Source organism: Vulpes lagopus, chromosome 11 (genome assembly GCF_018345385.1).
Source record: "Vulpes lagopus strain Blue_001 chromosome 11, ASM1834538v1, whole genome shotgun sequence".
In the NCBI taxonomy this organism is placed as follows: Eukaryota; Metazoa; Chordata; class Mammalia; order Carnivora; family Canidae; genus Vulpes; species Vulpes lagopus.
In genome coordinates this window covers 47,353,729-47,378,858 of record NC_054834.1, presented here as the reverse complement: position 1 = coordinate 47,378,858, position 25,130 = coordinate 47,353,729, and the positions used below count along the sequence as shown (strand labels likewise).

The 25,130-nt window shown below is 51.8% G+C and overlaps 1 protein-coding gene and 1 long non-coding RNA gene across 2 annotated transcripts in view; one reads left to right on the top strand and one right to left on the bottom strand.

Annotated features, from left to right (window-relative positions):
• Window positions 1–22,168, top strand: part of MFSD4A (major facilitator superfamily domain containing 4A) — a 29,379-nt gene extending 7,211 nt beyond the window's left edge. The window contains exons 2-10 of the mRNA XM_041723657.1: window positions 3,641–3,839; window positions 4,463–4,723; window positions 7,723–7,891; window positions 8,311–8,426; window positions 9,761–9,934; window positions 13,939–14,086; window positions 17,297–17,367; window positions 18,719–18,839; window positions 19,969–22,168. Of these exons, the coding sequence (XP_041579591.1) occupies window positions 3,641–3,839; window positions 4,463–4,723; window positions 7,723–7,891; window positions 8,311–8,426; window positions 9,761–9,934; window positions 13,939–14,086; window positions 17,297–17,367; window positions 18,719–18,839; window positions 19,969–20,024 (1,315 nt within the window). The 3' untranslated portion in view covers window positions 20,025–22,168. The remainder of the gene's footprint in view (window positions 1–3,640; window positions 3,840–4,462; window positions 4,724–7,722; window positions 7,892–8,310; window positions 8,427–9,760; window positions 9,935–13,938; window positions 14,087–17,296; window positions 17,368–18,718; window positions 18,840–19,968) is intronic.
• Window positions 14,100–17,948, bottom strand: LOC121472364. Its single transcript, XR_005982859.1, has 3 exons — window positions 17,515–17,948; window positions 15,802–17,381; window positions 14,100–14,451 (listed from the first exon to the last, which is right to left on the bottom strand). It is a non-coding gene; the product is annotated as an uncharacterized LOC121472364 (long non-coding RNA).
• Window positions 22,169–25,130: the final 2,962 nt, after the last annotated feature.

The window sequence follows — 25,130 nt, the reverse complement described above, 5'->3', positions numbered from 1 at the left end:
CCATTCTGGAGAAATGTGCTCAGGCTGAGTTCTGGAAAGCCCAGGCACAGCTCTGCTGAAGCAAGCAGGGAGGGCAGGCAGTTTGCTGGGATTAAAACACAAGCTTTCCTGTGCTGCAGCTGTCCCCAGGAAATGGGGACACATCTCCATCCCCCAGTGCCCAGGAATCGCAGGCCCAAGATGGGCTTCGCCCTCCCCAGCCGTAGCTGTAGGCGGCAGGCTCAAATCGCGCCCTAGGGGTTGGCAGGAGATGCAGGAAGGGCCTTCCCAGGCCAGTTTCCCTCCAGCCTCTCCTTTCTGTTGTCTCATCCTTTCCTGCCTGTCCCTGGGCCTGGGAACAAAAATCTTCCCTGGGGGCATTGAGTGTCCTCCAGAAAGACAAGGTGAAAAGGCACAAATGCCCTGTATAGGAAAGGCCTGTACAGGGCAGCCCACCGTGACCGTGGCCCTCCCCCTCCACCCCAACCTCTCCAGCCTCCTACTGCCCCCCTGGCATCCTGGCCCTAGCTAAGGCTTTATCTCTTGCCTCTGTCTCTCTGTCTCTGTCTTTGACTCCCTCTGTCTCTGTGTCACCCATCACAACTCCCACATCAGGCTCCTAAGGCTCCAGGCCATCCTGTGTGGGTGACAAGACAAGCCTTCCTCAAGCTTTTTGCTCATTTGACTAGCAACAGCCAGCAGCCCTAGATGGAGCACCAGCTCAGGGCCAAGCACGATGCCAGGCACGGGGTTCCGCAGTGAACAGGCTGCGGCAGATGCCTCGGGAAGCTTGCCATGGAGCCAGCAGTCAGAATATGAAGTGTTTGGAGCCTCCAGAACACCCGCAGAGGGACCACTGGGGCTCACGTTCTGGCCATGCCAGCTGTTCGCCACTGCTCGCTAAGCCTGTCATTCAAGGCTCTGCAGACTCTGGCCTTCTACTCCCTCCTGACTGCCCCTCTCTCTGGCCTGCCTGGGTCTGTGGCCCATCACCAGCCCTTTTATTCTCTCTCTCTCTCCTCCATGGAAAAGCAGCATGGTGTAGGGATTATCAAGACAGAAAACCTGGGTTTGAGTCCAGACTGTCAGCTTCTTTCTTAGCCTCTCCCAGCCTTAGTTTGCTTGTGGTTCAAACAGGCACAGTTGCAAAGCCTATTGCCTTGGGCCTGTACACAAATGTCAGTTGCTATTTTTTTTCCCGTAGTCTTCTTTCCACTCTCATTGACTGATCCCAGGTCCCATTCCCTCAGGACTTTGCTACAAGACTGATTTTTTTTTTCAAAGATGTTATTTGTTTATTTGAGAGACAGCAGGAGCAGGGGTGGGGGGCAGGGGGCAGAGGAAGAGGAAGAAGCAGACTCCCCACTGAGCAGAGAGCCCGAAGCAGGCTCTATCTCAGGACCCTGAGATCAGGACCTGAGCTGAAGGAAGACAGTTAACCCAGTTAGCCGACTGAGGGCACCCCTACAGAGCTGATCATTAACCACGTTAATGAATCTAGGTTTTGCAGGGCAACGATGATGATGATGGGTTAACTCTTCAAGGGTCTGTGCACTTAGCTTGGGGCAGCCACGCTTTACTGCAGACTGGTGAGCCAGGTGGTGGAAAGGTCACCCCATCCCATGTGCCAGTTCAACAGGGAGAATGGTTGAGGGGGAGACAGAGGACCCACTTGCTATCCTTGAAGTCAGGCCAGCCAGGAGGCAGGCTGCCTGAGGGAAAGAGAGAGTGAACGATCATGAGAAGCCGCCATTTTCATCACCTGTAGAAATGTGGGCATCCCCTCTGTGCTGGGTGCCAGGGAGCAGAGAGAGACTTGAGGCCAGGTTGCAGGAGGCAGATATTCAGGAAAGTCAGTGCGCAGCCTGGGCATTCAGCTCCAGGGGCCTGCGGAGCAGGGGTGCCAGGTAGAACTGGGGCCAGGAGAGACCTGAACAGGCCTCCCCACAACACCATCCTCCCTGTCCTCCTCCTAGTGGCTGGGGTGAAAGGTCATGGGAGTCCCCCCTTCCTGCTCAGAGCTGGGAACAGACAGGGGTCATGATCAGTGATCTCTCCAAGAGATCAGTCTGAGAATAAGAAAAAATAATGAACTAGTGCTATCAGCAGAGCCCTTCTGACAGAGGATTTGATCAAAGATGGGCCAAGCAGAGAACCAAAGGGGTCAGAGGCAAGAACCTCTGGGAAAGATGTAGCCTGGGAGCTCTCCTTTGGGCCTCTCTCTTTGCCCTAATGTGCTGGCAACAGACCAGTCTTCTTGCTACAGGCCCCTGCCCCGTTTTTAGGTCCAGCAGCCAGAACAACTGTTCATAATCTGAAAATTATAGCTCTCTCTTCCAGAACTTTTTTTTTTTCTTTTTTTTTTAAGTAAGCTCCAGGCCCAACATGGGGCTTGAACTCATAACTCTGAGATCAGGAGTAGTGTGTTCTGCCAATGACCCAGCCAGGCGTCCCCAGAACCTTCTTGCTATCCAATGTCCTTTACCCACATCAGTCTTTCAGAGTGGTTCTGGAAAATACAAGGCATCCTTCTTTCCTTAGAGTCTGGTTATTAGGTAGGGTGTACCAACAAGACCCTGATGGAGCCCCGGACGGTCCGTCTACTCGCCCACTTGTACAGGAACAGGCCCTCAGCCTGCCTGTTGTGGGCTCCTCTGCGGGAAGGTCACCTACCAGACACCTCTCAGTGAGGACAGCCACCGGTCCTCCCTTCCAGAAACTTGCAGAGCCAAGATCTCTGCCCAAGGGCTGGAGGGAGGAAGGAAGGGTGCCAAATTACCCAAATTCCTTGGCTGAGGGCTTTGGTTCAGGTGGCTTAGTTGACATCTGTAAAGGGCCTGGCCGTTTTGCCCTTCCTGTGTGGGGAGAGCGCATTGCAGCCCAGCTGGTACAGGTGGGGGTGGGGGGTTCGGGTTCTACCCCGTCCCACCTCCAGTTTGGTGCATATGGCACAGTACCCAGAGACACTCAAAGTAGATTCCCCTCGCACATCCATGAGAGGGACAGAAATATCTTTGTATATTATAGTTTAAAAGTAAACTATTATTTTCCTTTTTTTTAAAGATTTTATTTGAGAGAGAGAGAAAAAAAAGAGGGAGAGAGAGAGCATAAACATAGGGAGGTAGGGAAGGAGTAGGCTCCCCACTTAATCCCAGAACGCTGGGATCATGACCTGAGCCAAAGGCAGACAGACGCCTAACACACCTAACCACCCAGGGGCCCCTTATTTATTATTTTAAAGACTTTCTTTTTAAGTAATCTTTACGCCCAGCGTGGGGCTCGAACTCACAACCCTAAGATCAAGAGTTACAGGCTCTATCAACTGAGCCAGCCATACACGCCTGTCAGTAAACAATTTAAAATTGCTTGTAAGTCAAATAGTAGCAGTTACGCTTAGTTAAGTGTGCACTGTGTGCCACTTCACATGGTTTCTTGAGTTCTCACAGCCACCCTATGAGGAGGGATGGTTACCTGGGAAGACCAGGGCACAAGAAACTTCTTGCCTGCAAACCTCTAGTGAGTGACAGAGCTTCTTCCACAGTCCCCTCCCCCCTTCCACCAGAAGTTTCTCCAAGGCTGTCCAGCCAAGGGAGGACATGGAGGAGGCTCTTGATTTGAAGGCTCTAGGCAGCCCCTTGACCTCACCCTTCTACTACTGCAGCCTGGCCCAGTCGCTATGGGCCCTCTTCACATCTTCCCTGGCCATCTCACTGGTGTTTGCCGTCATCCCCTTCTGTCGAGATGTGACGGTGCTGGCCTCTGTCATGGCGCTGGCGGGCCTCGCCATGGGCTGCATCGACACCGTGGCCAACATGCAACTGGTGAGGATCTACCAGAAGGATTCAGCCATCTTCCTTCAGGTGAGCCCACAGGCGGGCATGGGGCTGGGTGGTGGGCAGCCACGGGGGTGGGGGGCTCCCTGGGTGCTCTCACCTCTCCCAGTCCCCTCCCTGGGGCTAGGTGTCTTTTCATATAGGCCAGGTGATGGTGCAAAAAGGGCACCAGGGACTCAGTTCAGTGTGGCTACCACCAGCTGAGCCACACTGGGACGCTCTCTCTGGCCTTGAGTCTTGTTGTCTCTAAAATGAGGTCATGCTCCCTGTGCACAGAGTGGTCACAGGAATCCAGGTGCTCCGGAGAAGAGGTTCTTTGTGAACTGGAGAGTGCCATGATGGCATGGTTTCTTGCTGCTTTCTTGGCTCCATCCCCCTCTCTGTCTTTCTCTTCCTGTCCAGTCCTTCCCTTTATCAAAAGCTCCCCTTCCCTCTGGGGTGGTAGCTGGTTGTGGTTAAGTTTTGGGAAAGAAGGAAGTGGGAGAGATGGGAATCGCCACTGTCACCACGTTATCCCAGGGCCAAGACAGTGGTTGAGAGGAACTTCTCTGCTCCCCCCTCTGGGGCCTCCCCAGATGGGGCACAGAGTGGGGGATGGGCTATGAAGCCTGGGCCATCCCCCACCCATACCACTTCTCTTCTCTCCCCAGGTTCTCCATTTCTTTGTGGGCTTTGGTGCTCTGCTGAGCCCCCTTATTGCTGACCCCTTCCTGTCTGAGGCCAACTGCTTGCCCGCCAATGGCACAGCCAACAGCACCTCTGGCAGCCACCTCTTCCATGCGTCCAGGGTCCTGGGCCAGCACCACGCTGAGGCGTGGCGTTGGTCCAACCAGTCGCTCTCCAAGCTGCCTCCGCAGGATGGAGCAGGGACCCGCGTGTCGTACGCCTTCTGGATCATGGCCCTGATCAACGTGAGTGCCACCTGGGCAGGGCTGGGTGGGGACAAGTGGGCAACCACACATGCCAGTCCGCACCAGCTCCCAGCATAGATTCTTCTGATTCTGAGCAATGTCCTGCTGGGCTGAATGTGCCCTCAGGAAGGCAAGAGCATGGGAAACTGACTCCCTTAGGGATGCATCTGAATGCGAAGGTCACAGGAGGACATCTTGAAGGTCCTCAGTTGTGACAATCTATGATTGTGATCTCAAGGGAGGTAGAGCCATGAGCAGGTTCAGCATGATGGAATCAGGGTTAACTTTCAAGCCATCTGAGACTCCAGGGGAAACCAGCTCTTTTCCTCTGAGGCCAGATGAAGTAGATCCTGGGACGGCGCACCATAGGACCTGTCAGGCTCTTCCCCGGGGTCCTTCATCGCTGCTAGGATTCTCCGGTGCCCTGCTGTGAGGTGGGCTCCTGTGAAGGCCAGGGGATGGACACGATAACTTCCGGGATCCTGCCTACACCAGGCCTGCCCTGGAGCAGAGCCACCACTCGCCGTGATGGCGTCAGTTACTGAGGCCGCTCTGCACCCCAGCTGTCATCTTCCCCTGTCAGCCTGACTCTGTCTCTGGCTGGAAAGCTCTGGTGCTCTGCAACCCTAGACAGGGCCCCCAGAGTAGCACAGGCTAGGGCCAGAGGCACAGGCAGGGAGACTCCCCTGCCCTCTCTCCAGCTTGGGCCCACCTGGGCCGGAGGTGCGGAGTATTCCAGATGACCATTTCCCTGGGTGATGGAGGCACCTGATGGCTTGTCACGACTTGGGGCCTCGGTGTGCTCCGGGCAGACTCGTCACCCCTCCAGAGGCAGGCAGGCTAGGTTCAGGCACCCAGCTGCTGTTGGGCCTCAAAGCGATGGGGTGCATATCGCAATGAAAGGGGTCTTTGAGATCATCCAGTCCCACCGAGCACGAGGGCAGGGGTGTCATACTGTCCCTGGTGCAAGGGCCTGATAAGTGGCTAGGAAAACGTTGGCTAGACTGGAACCCTGACTCCCCGCACAAACCCCCTTCCTGTCTCTCTGCCTGGCGGTGCTTGTTTTCCCTTTCTTCTCCTTTGTAACTTCCCTTTCCTTGTACTAGAATCTTCACTTGGGGCTCTCAAAAACGCTCGCCCCTCTTTTGCTCTGTTTTCTGCCCATGCCAATCATTGCTTTGAAAACGATACAGCTCTGGGCCTGTGGCTTCCAAGGGCGACCTGCAAGGGGAAGGAGTAATCGCCAGTACCATGTCGAAGCTGAGACTCCAGCACCAAGAAGCCAGAAGGTCCAGCTTAAGCTGAGGGATGTTTTTCTCTTGCCTCTCAAGGTGCAGACTGGAGGCACTTTGTTTGCTGCAGGATGTCCGGACTTTTTATATTGGTTTGTTTCTGAAGATAAACAGTCCACCACAGAAGAGAATGGGGCTGTGCATGTTCACACACACACACACACACACACACACACACACACAGAGCCCACCTAGCACTCTCTGACTCTTAAGGTGGAGCTTGCCTTCTCTGAATGGGCTACTTACAAAGACAGGGTGTGTTCTGACCGGCCCACACCAGCCAATCCCCTGTGGAGTCCTTCCCACCACCCGCCTCCCTGGAAAGCCCCTCTGCAGTGACCAGGCTGTTGTACAGCTGCTTCCCCTTGGCCTTCACCCTGGCATCCAGCCATTGCAGGCCTCTGTGTGATGGTTTCCTGTTTCCCCCATCGGACTGGAAGGAGGGCTTGTCTCCCCCGTCAGACCAGGACTCCTGAGGGCAGGGCTTGTCTCCTCCCACTCGGGCCTGATTTGCAGTGCTGTCTGGGCGCTGCGTCTGACCTGGACTCATCTTTGAGTGTGGAGGAAGGCTCCCAAGGTGTCTGCACCAGGACGGTGTCCAGAATCCTGGGAAAACAAATCCTGCTGCCTCCTGCCTCCACGGGGTCTTCACTGGCAGGCCAGAGGGGGCCCCCCACAAGGCCTCTGAGGGAGCTTCTGCAGCTCCCCGGGCTGCCTCTCTTTCCTGAGCAAAAGGAATCGGGATGAGGCTGTGGCAGGAAGGGCAGAGGTCAGACTTGATGAAGCGCTTCCTGGCAGCCAGGTGGTTAGATGCGAGCAGGGCACCTGAGGGAGGCGGTGGAGGCTTCTCCAGGCAACGGCAGAGGCAGGAGACATTTCTCATTGCTCTGGGGGGTTCTCGAAACCCAAGCAGCTCAGTGTAAATAGCAGTGCATGGAACGCTGGGCTTGTGTGTGCGTGTTGCTCAGAGCACTCATCTGTCAATCAGAAGCTGTGCATGTCTCTGCTTTCCAGTTTGGACACGAAGCCCCTGCAGACAGCCTCCGTACCTCCAAGGGGGCAGATAACATCACCCAGATGAGCCCTGAGGTGGCGTCGGCCCCAGACAGAGTCAGGGTGCCCGGGCTCCAACCTGGGGTGCCTGGGCTCTGCTGCACGTCAGCTGTGTGACCAGGCACCAACGCCCTCTGGGTCTGCAGCTTGCCTTCTGGTCTCTTCCCATTGTAACTGGTTATGACCGAGTGGTAACTCTGAGCCTCAGTCACCCCGTCTGGAAAATGGGGATAGTGAACAAAAGCAAGCTGTCTTTGTAAAGTGTCACATGATCTACCAGCACCAAGCAGCACGGGGGCCATGCTTTGGCACCATAAAGAATAAGGATCTTAGGAACGAGTTTATCTCTGGCACCCCTCCTGTACCGGAGGCCTGGTGTGAGTCCAAGTTTTGCATGTGACAAGGAGCTGTCTTCAGGAAAACGGATGTGGTTTAGGTTGGGCGGCAATTAAAACAGCCTGCCCTGGGTCAACACACCTGGCGGCATGAGCCAGGGCCAGCCTGTGAGTGGACACTTGGAAAAGAGCTGTGTTCCATCAGGACTGTGGGCGCACATGCCGCGAGGCCAGGTGGAGGCGTGTGCAGTGGGCCGGGCACGGGAAGGGGACAGCCTGATGGGACCAGGGCTCTCCTGACCCTCTGCCCACCCCTCAGCTCCCGGTGCCCCTGGCTGTGCTGTTTCTGCTGTCCAAAGAGCGGCTGCTGGCCTGCTGCCCTCAGAGGAGGCCCCTGCTCCTGTCTGCAGATGAGCTCGCCCTGGAGACACAGCCTCCTGAGAAGGAAGATGCCTCCTCCCTGCCCCCAAAGTTTCAGCCACACCCAGGTGGGGGCTCAAATGAACTTCCATGCCCACAGCCCCGCACCGAGGCTTCCCTTGCCTCGGAGGGTGAACACAGGTCACAGGGAATGATGGCTGGAGACGAACCGTGGCCACTGATGGTCTCGTGAGGTCATGGAGCATCCTGGTCAAGAGTAGGGGAAGCAGGCTTCTGGTTCCAGCCTCCCTTCTGCCTAAGCCTGCCCGTGTCACCTGGGGCAAGTTCCTGGCTCTCTTGGAGTCTTGCTTCCACTGGGACTGAGATGGACAGGGGCTGTTGGAAGGTGGTTGGAAGCCAGAGAAGGTGGGGGGCAGTAAGTGGTCCCCATTCTGCCAGGCTCTCTACCTCCCAGCCGCTCCCCTTGGGCCTGCAGAGGAAAAGGAGCAGAAACTAAGACTCACCCCTGTTCTTGTGTCCCATCCAGGGCACGAGGACCTGTTCAGCTGCTGCCAGAGAAAGAACTTCAAAGGAGCCCCTTATTCCTTCTTCGCCATCCACATCACAGCCGCCCTGGTCCTGTTCATGACCGATGGGATGACGGTGAGCTGGCCTGTCTGCCCTGAGACTCGAGCTGGGGGTGGCAAGAGAAAGGGGAGCACCAGGGTTTCCTGGGGACCAAACCTGTAGTACAGTCGAATCAAACATTGAAGCTAAGTACAAGTCCTGGGGGAGACGGTCTGCAGAGTTGTTCACAGCCCCTTGGTGCTGTGGTCTTCTGTCCCAGCCCTCTGTTAAAGACAGAAAATAAAGTTTTCCTTAACTCTCTGGATAGGGGCTTCTCTGGTTTGTTGCCAAGTGCGGGCTACCCACCTTTTTTTAAAGGGGCAGAGCCCAGGGGCATCTGCATGGCTAGTGTTGGTTGAGTGTGTCTGACTTTGCCGTTGGTCATGATCCCAGGGTTCTGGGATGGAGCCTTGAGTCTGGCTCTCTGCTCAGCGGGGAGTCTGCTTCTCCCTCTCCCTCTGCCCTCCCCACACACCCCACCCCCCCTCACCCCACCCCTGCTCATGCATGTGCTCTAGCTCTCTCAATTAAATAATTAAATCTTTAAAAAAATAAACAAATAAAGGGGCAGAGCCCTGTTCCTCCAGGTAGAGGTCATGCCATGTAAACTTGAAGGCACTCTGCTTCCTGGAACACATTCCAAACCTGGACTTCTCAAGCCATGTTGTAAACAAGCTACAGGCAGGCTCTGGGCCCAGCTATGTATTTTATTAGTGACCTCTGTTACACTATTTAGTGTCTTTCTCCAGAAGTCTCTTAGAATTAGATCAGATACCTTTGAATGGCTGCTTGATTAATTGATTGCCGTATCAGGGACTCTCCAGAGAGAAGGTCCTAAGAAAGAGATGACCCAGTGGAAAATACTCATGCCAGTACTGGTTGACTTTCAACTCTGTGTGACCTTGGGCAGCTCACTTCTCTCTGCCCCCTCAGCTGTGAGATGAGACACTCTTACACACCTTATTTTCAGCTGTGGTACCCTTCCTTCGACAATAAACTTTCTGTGGGATCCTCCTAAATCAGGCCTGCGGCTGAACTCTGCTCTGGTTGAGGGGTGGGAGCAGTGCCCTGTAGGCCCTGACCTCTCAGGACCCCCTGTGGAGACCTGGAGACACCCACCTCCCTACCCCCCACATCCCCAGGCCTGACCCCCTGGGCAGGTGCAGTCTGTAAGCTGTGGCACCATAGGTCCTAGCCTCAGCTCCGGCCTGCGGGTGTCCTGGCTTCAAGTCCATCTTTCTTTCATTGAACCTCTAGAAGCAGGACCTGTCCTTCCTCAGCCCTCAGCACACCTGCCCCCAACCTAGGTTTCCTTTTTGGAGGGTCCGGATGCCCTGCAGGTGTGCTCAGCAGGGCCCGTCTCTCCACAGGGGGAGTATTCAGCATTTGTGTACAGCTATGCAGTGGAGAAACCACTCTCTGTGGGGCACAAGGTGGCTGGTTACCTCCCCAGCCTCTTCTGGGGCTTCATCACCCTGGGTCGGCTCATCTCTATTCCCATCTCCTCCAAAGTGAAGCCAGCCACCATGGTTTTCATCAATGTGGTAAGTGGCCTCCTTTTTACTTTTTGGAGACGCAGGAGGACCATTCTGTCCTGGCCCTACCACAGCCCCAGGACATTTGCTTGGGACTAGAGTCTGCCAACAGGATGGGAAGGTAGTAAAGGGAAGAGGGCAGAAGAGAGAGACACTGGTGAGGAGGGAACAGAAATCCAGAAGGTGGAGCCTATCTGTGTGACCTTGGGAAAGAAAGTCCCTTTCCCTCTGTGGGTCTCTGATTTTGTACCATCAAGAAAGGGGCTGCAGGAGGTGATTACTACTGTGAGTGGAACAGATCCCAGTGGACAACCTGCCAACAGTACAGGCAAAACATGTGCTGACTGGGGTCCTCGTGTGTCACCTTGAGGCTCCGTGGGTCAGAGCCCTCTGGCCAGTGGAGACCAGGGGCGCCCCCATCCTTCAGAAATCACCGTCTCTGGGCTGCATTTTGAAACTCTCCCAGGTGCTTCTTCTTCTTCTTCTTTTTTTTTTTTCCAGGTGCTTCTTAAGTAGCCAGACTGGAATGTAGGATGGCAGGCAGGGAATTGGCCTGCCTGGAAGGCAGGGGTCCAGGCAAGGGGTAGGGTTAGACTATTGTCCTGAGATGTGTCCAGGTCACCGTCAGTGACAAAGGGTCTAGATTATAGATTCCTGTAAGGCCATCTAGCCCAGACTCCCTCCAGAGCTCCAATCACCTCTCTAACATCCCCTCCAGGGAGTCCACGGTCTATTTAAACATCTCCAGTGACTGGGCAGTCGCTCCCTTTCTGTGTAGCCCAACCCACTGTCAAAAAGTACTTCCGTGACTTCTTCTGAGCATTCCTGTCATTTTTAAATTAATGGTCACCCTGCTCTCTGTTCTCCTGGGTCTCCACAATCACTTCCTGGTGAATGAATATGCAGTTTGTGCAGGGTCTGTGGGGAACTGCAGGCGTGCTGAGTTGCAGGCAATGGGTCTCTGCCTTGGGGATGCTTACAGTCAGCTAGGGAAGAAGATGGGCAGGGGAGGGTGTGAGTGTGCCCTGGCCTGGAGGGTCACGATGAGGTTGGCCGGCAGGTGGGAAGCAGGCTGAGTGCCACTGGCCCAGATGGGAGAGCCCCACTGACCGCGAGGAGAGCTGGTTGGTGGAGTTTGCTAGTTGGCCTTGGGCAGGCTCTGTCTTCTGTCACCCAGGCTAAATAAAAATAAGAGAGGTGTTCTTAAAATTCCCTAGAGATTTTCAGGGTGACTCTTCAAGGCTTGCCTGGAAATGTATGGTTTGTAAGTGGGGTGGCCAGGCAGCAGGAGGGGGAGCAAGAGCACCACCATCAAAGCACTGGTCCCACCCCAGGCACACCCATTGCAAGCTGACTATCAAGAAGGTGCCAGCACCATGAGGGGTAGAGAGGTGAGTGTTCTGGGCAGAGGGCACTGCTGATTGAAAGGTAGCTGGGTGCTAGCTGGGTGGGATTTGTAGTGGGCAGGGTCGGTGATAGGATACAGAGAGAGAGCAGGTTGGGGAAGCAGACATGAGCTAGATCCTGTAAGGTCTTGTTTGGGGTTTTATTCAAAGTGGGAGAAAGGCCTTTAGACAGTGTTAAACAGGGAATGGACATGATCTGCTTTGTATTTTAAGAGCACACTCCAGGGGGAGGGCCTGGGTGGCTCAGTCTGTTAGGTCAGGATTGAGCCCTGCACTGGGCTCCCTGCTCAGTGGGGAGCCTGCTTCTCCCTCTCCCTCTGCCTGCCACCCCCGCTGCTTGTGCACTCTCTCTCTCTCTCTCTCTGTCAAATAAATACATACATTCATAAATAATGTTTTTTAAAAATTAAAAATAAATAAAAAACAAAAGCACACCCCCCTGTCGTGTGTGAGAGGAGATCTAGGAGGGGCAAGAGTAAATCACGGAGACAGCGAGGAGCCCCTCTTGCCGTCCAGGTGGTGGCAGCTGGATGAGGGTGGTCAGGATGGGTTTGGAGAGGCACAAGAGTCTACAGCATTTTTTGGGTGGAGTTGATGGGACTTGCCCTTGGCCTGAATGGAGGCGGGGAGGGAATAAGGCATTGAGGACTCCTGTAGTTACAGGGCTTTTAGCCACTGGGTGGATGGGCAGGCCATTCATGGACGTGGGCAAGAGGAGATTTGGGGGGAGGAAAAGCCACGTTCTGTCGAGACTACGTTGTTAGTCAGCCAGTCACCTGTCGGAGGGGCAGGAGGATGTGCAAGTCTGGAGCTTAGAGACAGGTCGTGGCTGGAAGGATGGATTTAAGAGGTTGGGCGTAGAGATATTTGAAACCATGGCGCTGGACCAAAAGGGAATGCAGAGAAAGAAGAGCCAGAAGAGGCTGGGGCGGCGCCAACATGTAAAGATTGAGCAGAGGAGGAAGAAAGAGCAGCGAGGCAATGGGGCCATTTTCTGTGCCAAAGAAATACATTATATTTGGAACCTTAGCTCTGTCTACTTGTTTTCACATTTTTATCACGCAAGAGATATCTTTCGCTTTGCTTCTCCATGGGGAGGAGAGTTTCCTCCAGGGTACCCCGCCTTGGGCAGCGTTCTGCTGGCAAGCCCTGAGTCTCCGTCTCAGACTGAGAGATCTCACAGCAGAGACTGAAGGGCCCATGAAGACGGGTGAAGTGTAGGGGGCTCCGGGGTTGCAATTGCTTGGCTCTTCCTCTAGCTGCAGCGGGTCCCTGGGATCTACCTGGGGCGGGGGGTGATGGTCCCTTCACTCCTCTGGCTCAGCCAGGGTGCAGCTGGGGCTGGAGGTGGTTTCTGACACCTTCAGGCCCTCTGCTCTATAGTTTTATCTTATTTGTTTCTAGAAACAGAGATACTCAGCCACGAGATTTTTACCTGAAAGCCATGATTTTCCATGGTCTTCCAGACCCTTATGATTGGAGACATTAAAGAAAGCTCACACACACACATTCCAGACTGATAGTTGTCTAGAGTCATGGCCCCTGCGTTGCTTCATTTCTCCACGACTCTTCAGTGGAGCTTTGGTAACCCACTTTGCAGACTTGGGGGCTGGAGTCAGAGAGATCTAGGACTTCAAGCCCCAGACTTGGTACTTGCACCTAGGTCTTCTGCCTCCAGTACCGAGCTGCTTGACTTTCTTCCCAAAGGCATTTTGCATAGAAATTATTCAATATTGGGGCATCTGAGGTCATGATCTCAGGATCCTGGGATCAAGTCCCACATCAGGCTCCCTGCTCAGTTGTGTGTCTGCTTCTCCCTCTCCCTCTGCTGTCTGCCCCCCACCCCCACACTTGTGCTCTCTCTCTCTCTCTGTGCGTGTCAAATAAATAAGATCTTTAAAAAAAGAAATTATTCAATGTTAGCATAAAAACATTTTTAAGGAATTTAGGAAAAGCATGATCAAACAAAAATATTCCCCTGTGACAGAGACCCTTGCTGAACTAGAAAGATCTCTGGTCCCTGAGCTCATCCCAGGCGCCTCTAACCAGGGGGTGGAATCTGCTCAGGGCAGTCTGAGCTGGACCTGGGGGAGGCTGCCATAGCCACTGACCCTCCCTCTGGGCGATGTGCCTGGATTCTCTGAGGGTGGGGACCCCCCCCTCCCTAAAACCCCCAGCCCCGCTAGCCTCTCCTGCTACCCCTGGGCTTCCTCTGGGAACTCATGGCTTTTAGGGCAAGAAAAGCAGCTCCTCTCGATGAGAGTGGAGGGCAGAGAGCTGGTGGAACTCCCCGTGCTCCCAGATAGGGCCTTGGGCCAGGCGGTACCCCTCCACGCTCCTCCGCTCCTCCGCGTGGATGGCAGGCCATCTGCCCCGCGGTCTGGGTGGCTCCTCCTGGAGCTGTCCTAGTTCCCAGGGCTTCCTTGGCGGCACCAGGCAGCGAGGCTGCGAGGCGCAGTGCCCGCGGAGCCCACAGGGAGGCGTCCTGGTCACGCAGCGCTGCTCTGGGGTCAGGGAGGACCTTTCTGAGTCTGGAGCCTGAAGCCTGGCGATCCCCCCGCCCCCCAACCCCTTCGTTGCTAATCTCCTCCATCCCCGCGGTTACAGGTGGGCGTGGTGGTGACCTTCCTGGTGCTTCTTGTTTTCTCCTACAACGTCGCCTTCCTGTTCGTGGGGACAGCCAGCCTGGGCCTGTTCCTCAGCAGCACCTTCCCCAGCATGCTGGCCTACACCGAGGACATCCTGCAGTACAAAGGTAGGTGTGCAGGTGTGCAGAGCGGAGAGCGTACCCCCACCCCCGTACCACTTGCTCCCACCACGCCCCATCTCTCCGTGGTATCCCAGCTCTGCCGCTGCCCCCCTCCTCCCAGCAAGGCATGCTTCCCCTCCTGACTGGTGGGAACCGGTTCCCAGTTCATGAGTGGGCTCATTCTATCCCACGTGGCTTTTCCCATTCAACACCATACCTGTGTCATGTGACGTCAGGCCACGCAGAAGCAATACACTTCTCTTTCCTGTTTTCGTTTCCGGGTGGCGATGTCTGCTGGCCCACAGCTGGCATTTTGTGTGACAAAAACTCCAAGTTCAAAGACCAGCAGGTTGCACTGGGAGAGTTATGGTCTAGGAAAGGGGTTTATAACTTATCAGCAAGAGTACCTCTTCTTGTGGATATGTTTGGAGGCACGAAGGAGTAGGACAGCGTCTCCACCCTGGGTTTGGGGTTGTGACAGTGGGGTTCTTTGATGTCGGAAGCCTCAGATTCTCTCCACGAATCTCCCTCCCCTTTCTGTAGCTTCCCAACTTTATATAGCAAAGGCCTTTTTAAAAAGTGAGTTAATTAAAAATAATTATGTTGTGAACATTTAGCATTACCCTTAGAAGTAACTAGAGTGCCCTAGGGTGAAGGAAAACCAACGCTGAAGAGGAGTGATTTCTCTAGGGGAGGAGGGGGTGGTGGAAATGGGTGTAGGCGGCGTGGGGGTGGCCAGAGCAATTAGAGCTAAACCCACTAGGAGAGGTGGGAGCCTGAATCCTTGAAACCTAAGGATGATCTCCAAACCCCAAGTGACTAAGTGAAGCAGTGAATTAAGGTTGGCATCAGACGTCACACAGAAGATCCCCGCATTTTAAGCAGTCAGCCCGTGTTAGAGGATAGAGCTACTGGCTGCTCAGTCAGGAGAGAATGCAACTCCTGACCCTGGGGTTGTGAGTTCAAGTCCCACCTTGGGTGTGGAGCCTACTTAAAAATTAATTAATTAGCTAAGCCAAATGTTAGAGTGTAATAACAATAATTGGGATTGGTTGATTCTGCTCGCAGGTGATCACTCAGATCCATCCACTTCTCCTCTCTCACCATCTCGGCCTTTGTTCAGCCTTCCCCATCCCGTGCCTGCTTGGAACACTTCACGATGCCCAGCTTCTAATCACCGACTTCCCTGCCTCGGCAGGTGCCCACCTGTCCCCTTCACGTTTGCCTGCCTTGGTGGTTCTCAGTGCTGGTGCCACATTAGAATCCCCTGGAGCACTTGTCACACCTCCTCTCACCCTGCTCCCACCCAGGGCCTGCATCCTGGCCTTGTGAATTACTGCCGTCCCCTGCCTGCAGTGCCTGCTCTACTCCATCCCGCCCCTGCACCTGCCTGCCTACTCCAGTCTCTCTTTCTCCACCCCTTCTGGAAGCTTCTCTAATCTCCCCTGAAAAGATGTGCCCCTCCCCTTTGTACTTGCCTCTCGTGTTTGACCTGCCTCACGACTTTTGTACCTGTTATCTGTGTCCTCTCCTCGATGATGTGTTCCCTGTGGGCACCAGCAGGGGACAAAGGCAAGAGCGTGTGCTTTGAGGTCATTGGCAGACCTGAACGCCAGTCCTGCCTGCACACTTTCTGGCTTTGTGACCTTGTACGATTCCATTTTGTTCCCCTTTCTTAGCCCCGGTTTTCTCACCTACAAAATGGGGATGCACATACTCACCTATCGGATTGTGTGTGCATTTGAGGAGGAGATATAGAACACTTGGCTTAGCGGCTTAGTGGACTCACAGGTGCTCAGCAGACATGTCAGCTCAGATCATCTGAGTACTCTTGGCATTTAGCTTCATACCCGTGCACAGAAAGTACTGGCGGGTTTTTGAATGAATGAGTGGACTAGACACGGGTACTCCTGGAACTCAGAGAAGGGAACGACCAGTGTTCAATCCACATGTAGCTTCACAGAGGAGATAGGACGTGAACTGGCTCAGGATTTGGAAAGGCAAAAGGAAAAGGGAAAGGTGCTCCAGGGAAGGGCAGGGCAGGGGCAGGGGACACTGTGACAGCAGAGACATAGCGCTAGGTATAAATATAAGCCAGACCAAGAGAGGAACTTGAAGCACAAAGTAGGCAATGATGATCCTGTTTTATTCAAAAAACACAAGGACCTACCATAGGTTGGCCACTGGGCTAATAGTGTGTAGCCACTGAACGAAAATTCAAGGCACGGTGTGCTCTCATGGGCTTGCAGCCCCTCGGGGAAGGCTGCCTTGCAAACAGGCAGCTGGGTAAGGAGGAAAAGGTTGGAGGGGCCGAGGGAGACAGACAAAGAGCAACTTCATGCAGGTTTAGGGCCTGGGGGAGGTCTAAAGGAGGAACTTAAAAGGTGAACAGGAGCTTGGCAGATGGAGAGGAGGAGGAGTAATGCTCAGAAGGCAGGGAACGCACGTGTCAGAACCTGGCAGGAAGCAAGCTGGTTTCTCGGGGCTGGAGGGTATGGAGGGTAGATTGTGAGCAGGTTCAGAGGCGTCTGAGCTCTCAGCAGGGATGGGGTATAAAGGGCCCTGCAAACTACATGAATGGGTGTGGACTTTCTCCCCAAGGCAGTTTCCCGTGTGCCCACACAAGGCTGGGTACTACATGGCACTTCCTGCAGGGCCACCCTGTGGAGGAGTTCATGCCCATTTTACAGAAAGAGGGACAAGTGGCCTAATCTCATGGCTAGTAGCTAACACAGCTGGGCTTGGGACCCCAGACCCTAGTCTGACCCTGAAGCTTGGACTCGGAGGGTCTGTGCCACGTTGCCCGAGCAAGCAGAGGTGTGGCCAGTCAGTGCAGCACCAGGGCAGTGAGGACACAGTTCTGCCCAGAGCCGAGGGCTGGCCAGAGGAGGTCAGAAAAGCTTTCTGGAAAGATCAGTGGCAGTCAGATTGGGAAGGACCCTTCCTAATGCCAGGCTGAGCAACTTGGAATTTACCCTGAAGACAACCCTGAGTACTTGAAGGTCCTAGGACAGTGAAAGCATAGTGATGGGAGGACCTACCATCCCCAAAGCAAAGTTAAGGACTAAAGTCTGAGAAATCTAAGGAACTCAAAGTAGTCCTGTTAGGCAGTCATACCATTTTCCAGAGTCTTCCCAGAAATAACTGGACTCATACCAGCAGACTTCTGTCTCCTTACCTTGCTTTTACTAACCCAAATCCTTCTCTTTTGGTTAGGCTGTGCAACCACGGTGCTGGTGACAGGGGCAGGAATTGGTGAGATGGTCCTCCAGATGCTGGTTGGTTCGGTATGTGGGAGACCCTAGAGGAAGGGGCCAGTATTTGGGGAGCCCCCCTCTGAGCAGGTGGGAAGAAGCAGCCAGCCACCTTCTGAGCCCACCCTATCCCTTCCCTGAGGGTCCCACTCAGCAGGCAGGGCCCCCTCCATCTGTTACCTGTTTCTGCTTCTGAGCCAGCCTTGCACACTGAACTTCCGAATGTGGGACCTGGAGATGTGAAGGGATGTGGGGTACAGTCCAATGCAAACACAAGGCCTGTCTGGGAGTGGGGCCAGCAGGGCCCCATGGGAATGTCACTTCGCTCCCAGAGCCTGGGACGGGATTCAGTGGAGTCGGGAGTTCATTTCCCACCCCTTCTCAACCTGCTGTCCCCACCCCACCTCTCCCAGCCTTGGCTGTCCTCCACGGGGCCCGCCGTCCTGCCCAAGTCTGCCCTGATCAACAGCCAGCTCACCCACTTCTCTTCAGACATCCCCACTTCTCCTCTGTTCACCAGGAAAAAAAATACATCTGCTTTTTATTGAAGACTCTAAGGCATATATTGTTATCCCCCTTTTATAAAGGAGGATACTGAAAGTCAGATAAATTAGCAACTTGCCCTTGGTCGGTCATGCTTCTATTAAGTGATGGGGCATACAAACCTAGGTCTGTCGGTCTCTCCCAAATGTCCCTCATCACAAACCTCCTTCCCTCTTCTGGGGCCCTGCAAGGATGGGGAAGAGCTGCACTGAAATGATGTGATGTCTGGGGTTTGCTTCAATGTAGGGGTACAGAGGAAATTGGTGCTAATCACTAAAGTCAGTTGATGGGTCCATGGTAGTTCCATAAGCTACTTTGGCCTGTGCTTTAAATTTTCCAGAGCACCTGGGTGGCTCAGTGGTTGAGTGTCTGCCTTCAGCTCAGGGCATGATCCCAGGGTCCTGGGATCGAGTTCCATATTGGGCACCTCACAGGGCTCCTCTGCCTATGTCTCTGCCTCTCTCTGTGTGTCTCTCATGAATAAATAAGTGATATCTTTAAAAAAAAATTTTCCACGGTAAAAAAAAAGATATATATACAAAATCCTTTGCAAAGTTCTGGTTAGGCCTTGTAGGCACAGAAACAGTATGATCAGAATTTAAAGAAAAATATGGAGATTTTCAGAAGGTTCCAGGGACTGCAGGGGTCATGAGGTCTCACCCCTGCCTCAGAGCAGGACTCCTGCCAAGACAGCCTCCCTACCTACCCATGATCCTGCCTATCGGCGTGATGGCTCTCCACCTGACTGAAAAACCTGCCAGAGGTCAGAGAAAGCTGCTTCCTCCAGTACACCTTCATGTGAAGTTTTGATGGTCTGTATTTGTGTTTTCCCCTTTGGCAGATATTCCAGGCTCAGGGCAGCTATAGTTTCCTGGTCTGTGGCGTGATCTTTGGTTGCTTGGCTTTTACCTTCTATATCTTGCTCCTGTTTTTCCACAGGATGCACCCTGGACTCTCATCAGGTAAGGAAAGAATCTGTTTCCCCACAGAGGAGGAAAACAGAGTGGGGTGAGGCTGTGGGAGATGCCATAGATCTTAGCACGCCACAAATGCCATTATGTTCCAAGTAAAATGCAAGGAAATGTTTATTTTTCTACAGCTTCCTTTCCCTCTCTTCCTGCTGTGCCATGCAATTGTCCGGGCTGGACTCTGAGGGCAGGAGGGAATGGGATAGGCTGACTCATGGCTTCTCCGTTAGGAGAGGGGCATGGATTGTGAGCTTGGCTTCCTGCATCCCACCATGCCATGGGACCACGGGCCAAGAATCTCTTTCCAGCCCATGTGGGGCCCTGAAGGGCAGAGTCTGCCTCCTTGGCTGGAATGCAGCCCAGAAGCCTAATTGGCCACCTCTTTGCAGTTTAGGATTTTGACTCCAGTCCAGATTTCTTTTTCAAAAAGAAATCCTTTAGGCCAAGTGGCAAAGGAAAGCTCTTTCAGGGCAGAGGCGCCTCCTAAGAATAGTCTCATTCCTGGAGACCCCAGGGAGGGGGAGTCCCAAAGCTGTTTTCATAACCCTGAGCCTCCCTGCCTTTGCCCAAAGATCCCAAAGTCCCAGCAAGTATATCAGCTGTGCATGGAGCCAGTTCTTAAGGAGCCGGGCAGAGCCCTCATCCTCTCCATAAACGCAAAGAAATCACAAAAAAGAGTGGAAGGGACAGGTATCTGTAATCCTATCTCTCAGGTGGCCACTCAGTGTAAAGGCCCAGAAGAATGGGGGCCCCGTAGTTAGCACACACTGTACCCTTACCCTGCGCCCCTCTCAGGGGGCAGGGACCTAGCCTGGCACTCAGCATGGAGGCTTCACTTAGGTTCCAGAAGCGTTTGTTAAATATGCAATGAGTAACACCTAATGAGTTCCCTATTCGTGGGAGACAGAAAGAAACCTCTATACCCCAAGTCCTAGATACTAGTTTCAACAAACTTCCTCCACCAATGGATGGTTTGCCAGAACTAGTAAGTCTGACTTTCTACTTGGCTCCCTGAGGAGCCATAGAATGGCAGAGAAACAAAAGCCTGGGTAAGCTCTCAGATGAATAATTGCTACAGCTCATAAACGCCGCTACAACACGCTACCTGTTTTTCCTGTTGTAGTTCCTACCCAGGACAAAGCCCTAGGAATAGAAAGCCTGGAGTGCTACCAGAGGTAAAGCTGGGTGAAGGGGGCCGGTGAAGACTTCCGGCCTTTTGAGCACACCTGCACAGACTGAAGTGTTCAAGATGCTTGGGGGTGGCGGTGGAGGCCATCTCTCCACGCCTTGGCTTGGATCTTCTCCGCTAATCCTTGCTTGGGTAGAAGAGATTAAATTGACTTCTGGTACCTGGATCCTCCCAGGGCAAATCATTAGAAGTTTACTGGATGGATGTTCAAGTTCCCTTCCTCTTCCCTGGTTCGGACCTTTGGTCACAACTGTCCAGGATACCCAGATGGGAAGGAAGAAGACAGCCATACGCTTCACTCCGTTGGCCACCTCTTGCATGGACCACACCCTGCCTGGGTTTAAAAATCACTTTTCATTGAAGTTTGGAAGAATAGGTTGAAATTGTAAAGTTCAATGATCATTGCTAGATGTAGATATATTTTAAATTAGTCAAAAACAAACCCCGAGTTTATGCCCTGGCATGCTCAAAGGATTGATGTTGCTTTTTACCTTTTGAGAGTTCAGAGTCCTGCAAATTCCTGTCGCTGATATCAATAGTTCATTTAAAATCTATAGCATCAAAAGGAAAAGTTGAATCTTGCTGTCTTTGGGACCCTAATTCAGTGGTATGCTGGGCTAGCTCAGACTATAAAAAGCAGATTGGTAAAATTTCATTTTGAGAACTGGCTGTAAAACATGGCCGTTGTTCAAAATTAAATTATAGAAACTTACAATTAATTACATTAAAGACAAAGGTAGTGACCACTCAAAACCCATCACTTCCTTAAAGTTATTTATGTGTGTTGTATCTGCATGGCAGAAAGGTATGCTTCTGTGCATCTCTTCCCAGCAGCACTTTCAGCGATCAAGTGTTTGGTGGCTTGAGATAAGCCCTGGGGGTAGGGTATTCACCCCACAGGACCTGGCAAAAGCTGTCCATCCTGGCTTCCTCCTACCTCCAGCCGCTAGAGAGCCAGGTGTGAAACATCTACCAGCATACCACTGCTAACAACAATGCTAACTGGCCCCAAAGTCACCTGGGAGAATGGGATGAAGATTCTGTTCTTTACTGACGCTGACAGTGCTTATAAAAGGTGTAGAAACGGCACTAGAATTTCTCCAAAATATCTAATTTAAACTTGACATCTTTTATAGAGGGGCATAAAGCTCTTTATACCATGTCAAGTTGTTTTATTTAACAAAAAGCTGGGATTGCCTAGTGATCCTGAAGAGGACAGGATCCTGCCCAGGGCAAATCCCCCAGCAGCACAGAGAGAGTCCAGAGCTGCCGCTTGGAGAGGGTAAGAGCACTGAGGGGTCGGGAAGCAGTGAAGTGGCTATCACAGTGACAGTACATGCATTTACCTGCAGTTTTCCTGAGTATGTACAAATGTACGTGGTCAAACAGAAAAAGTGGATCCAGGTTCTCAGGAGCTGGTCTAAGCGGTCTTGCAGATCAGTAGCATTGTCATGTAAGCCGCTCCACCTGCCAGCACCATGTGTGCCCAAGGGACTCCGGCAGCCCTGGTGTGAGCCCTGGCCTCTCCCTCTAGCTGCATGGCCCTGGGCAGATAGATCACTGATGCTCTTCCGGCCTGGTTGTTGTTATTGTTTTTAAATCCAAGTGACATTTCTAAAGGAACTGACCCTACCTCAAAGGAATTCTGAAAGAATTAAGTAACTTTGTTTGAAGCAATTCTCATTTGCCTGACACAGAAACTGCTTAATAAATGTTAGCAATCTTTATTTTTAAAACCTCATTAGCAACTTCAAAATTGCTCATATGTTTGGTACATATTTATTGTAAGTCAAGCAGATCCAAATTATTTTGAAAGCCGATGGTCTATGGGTGTAGTTTTAACTATATTTGTAAATACTTAAAAGTATTTGATGGCTGCCAGACTTACATGTTCAATCTAACCGGAGTGAGTGACTGACCTGGACAAAAAGAAAGTGGTTGTATTTTTCTTGTGGTTTTTCAAAATTAAAACACACACACACACACACACACACACACCATCCTTTTTATACAGATTTAGAAAGAAGAATCATTGGCTTTATCTAAGATGTCATGATTAATTTAAGACTATAGGAAAACAAGATTGAAACAAATCTAAGTGTATCTTTCCTGAAATAAAATATTTTAAATTTAATAAGTGTGTTATCCATTATGGACAATTGAGCTTTTATATGAAGCTCAGAAACAAATGATCAGATATTTCCCAAAGAGTGGGCTCTCTCAAAGTCTAGGTTCACGCGGCTGATATTTTAGGAGAAACAACTCTCAGGACTAAGAATCACTATTCCCTCTTAAATATAATCAGAATAGGAGAAGGCAGGCAGGTTTTAATGCGACACTTCAGAATCAGTTACAGGGCAAGTAGGGCTTTTCACCTGATCTCCTTCTGCTAAGAGTGTTGACGTTTCAGAGTGCGGCAGGAGCCTTCTATCCCCAGCTTGGAATCTAATCCATCTGGATGCCAGACTCACTAAAGGAAGACAGAGTGACTTCGAGGTTATTCAGAGGATTCGTTTATTCATTTTAAAAAGATTTATTGAGTACCCGCTGTGTTCAAGGCGCTGATTAGGTGCAGAGGTACAGCAGAGAATGAGCTAGAAGTCCCTGCCTCGCAGAGATTACACTGCAGTACAAAACAGATGGACGGTAAGAACTACACGCCACAGGATGGAGGATAATTGAGTGGCACTGAGGAAATACAGCAGGGGAAGGGGGTGGGAAGAGGATTGTCCAGAGATGTTCTGGAAAGCCTTCATAAGGAGGCACCATTTGTGCTGGGACCTAAACAATGCAGAAACAGCAACTCCCAAGGACCAGAGAAAGAACCAACTGGGCAGGGGCCAGGGTGAGAGCAGCGCGTGCTGTCCCTGAGGAGCAGCAAGGGGACCAGTGGGGCTTCAGTGTGGTGAGGAAGGTGGGTCAGGAGTCGGAAACAGGTGGGAGTGGCAGCCAGGGGCCAGATCATACAAGCCAGGGCAGGAGTACAGATTCTGTGGTTTTTATGAGATCACCAGGAGTTACAAGCAGGCAGGGCGCGTGGTCTCATTTACACAAGGTAATACTGTGGTGGTTGTGTGGAGGAGAAACTGTAGGACAGACGTGAGACCGGGACACCAGCAAGGGCACGACTGCCTAGACCTTGTAGGACAGGACGGTGGCTTGGGCAATGTTGGTAGCGTCAGAAATAGCGAATGTGATCAGATTCAAGCTATATTTTGAGAAGTCCAAATTTGCTGATGGATTGGGCATGGGTGTGAGAAAGACGGGAATCCAGGATGACCCAAGGCATGTGGCCTGAGTTACTGGCCCTGTGATGAGGCCATTGTCCACTGGCAGATGGAGGGGGTGGTGCTCAAGAGTTCTGTTTCGGACATGTTCATTTTTTGATGCTATCCTGGATATCAAGAAGGCTGGTAAGTACAAGAGTTTAGAGCTTAAAAGTCAAGCCCAACAATAAATTTCACAGTCACATACACTTAGCACTTAAAGCCCTGAGACTGAAGAAGACTGCCTAGAGAGAGAACGTAGGGAGACTAGAAGTTTGGCCCTGCCAACCTTCAAACCAAGGTTTGAAAAAAGAATATGATCCCAGCAGAGCATGTGAGAGAAGCCACGAAGTAGGAGGAAGTTCGGGAGGGGTGTGGTCTCCTGGAAGGCCTCATGAAGAGCATCTCGAGGAGGAGGAAGTAACCAATGCCACCATGAGGGCTAAACATCAACCACTGGACTGGGAAGCATGGACAGTGACCTTGATAAGAGCAGGGTTTCTGGCAGTGATGACGTCTTCAAAGCACATGGGAATCCCATCAGCTGTGATGCTCCAGCAACAAACTTGACACCAATGCTTTCCATCTGGCAGAAATTATCTTTCCTGTTTCATTTTTCATTATACACCATCCTCTTAAGATTATCCAAAGGAAGTCACCCTCAGGGACTCCAGTAACAGGGCACACTGCCCTAAGCGCAGGGCTTTCTAGGGACCATCATTGTGAGAGCTCACAACTGGTAACACAAGTCCTGGGAAATTACCCAATGTTAGGCTATTATTTGTCATTAGATGCATCTATGAAATACAGAAAGTTATTAAAAAATGGACATTATTCCCCTTAGGAGGATGTGTCAACAATCAGAAAAGTTAGAAAATGGTAGATCAAACAAGCTTTTTTACTGAAGGATTTTTTTAAAAGATTTTATTTATTTATTTATTCATGTGAGAGAGAGAGAGAGAGAGAGAGAGAGGCAGAGACACAGGCAGCAGGAGAAGCAGGCTCCATGCAGGGAGCCTGATGGGGGACTCGATCCCAGGACTCCAGGATCACGCCCTGGGCTGAAGGCAGGTGCTAAACCACTGAGCCACCCAGGGATCCCCTACTGAAGGATTTCTTAGAGCTTTTAATATTCTAATATGCATTTTGAATCTCCAAGAGGTGGCAACCCCATTTCCCAAACTTAATCAGTCTCATGAGACTATTGTTTCAGGTAATATTATTTTGACCACAGTGGTTTAGGAGGATCCAGCAGTCATCAGAAGTGGTTCCTACTCAACCACCTGAACACAGCTTACCCACCACCTGAAGGGACGCTTCACTGCTGTCCTCAAAGAACACTCTGACTCTATCTTGTCATCCACACCTAGAGATGGGAGACAGACCTCTGTGATGTCATGTGTGCCACCTGTTAACCCCACTTTCCCCATGGAGATTGTATCAACTCAGTTCTCAAAGTACCTCATTCCATTTACTTCATGAACTCAAGTCTCCAGTTCCTTATGTTGAAAACTACACAAAGAAACAATGCTTAGAGCAGAAACAATGCTTAGAGCAGCCTTGCATTCTCACAAGGGCTAGAATGAATCTGATTATATTTTTTGAAATTCAAAAGTAAAATAAAAAAGAGATTTCCCATGGGGAATAATTTTTCTAGCCTGTCAGTTCTCTTAAATTCCTTTTTATGTCAACAATCATTTTACAGTCTCCCCTTTCCACCACCTATATCCCAACTCAGTCTTTAAATATTGTAATGTAGAGATGTATCAAATTGTTGAAGGCTGAGTTTTAATGATAACCACTGGGAAACTCAACTTTTACCTTACATTT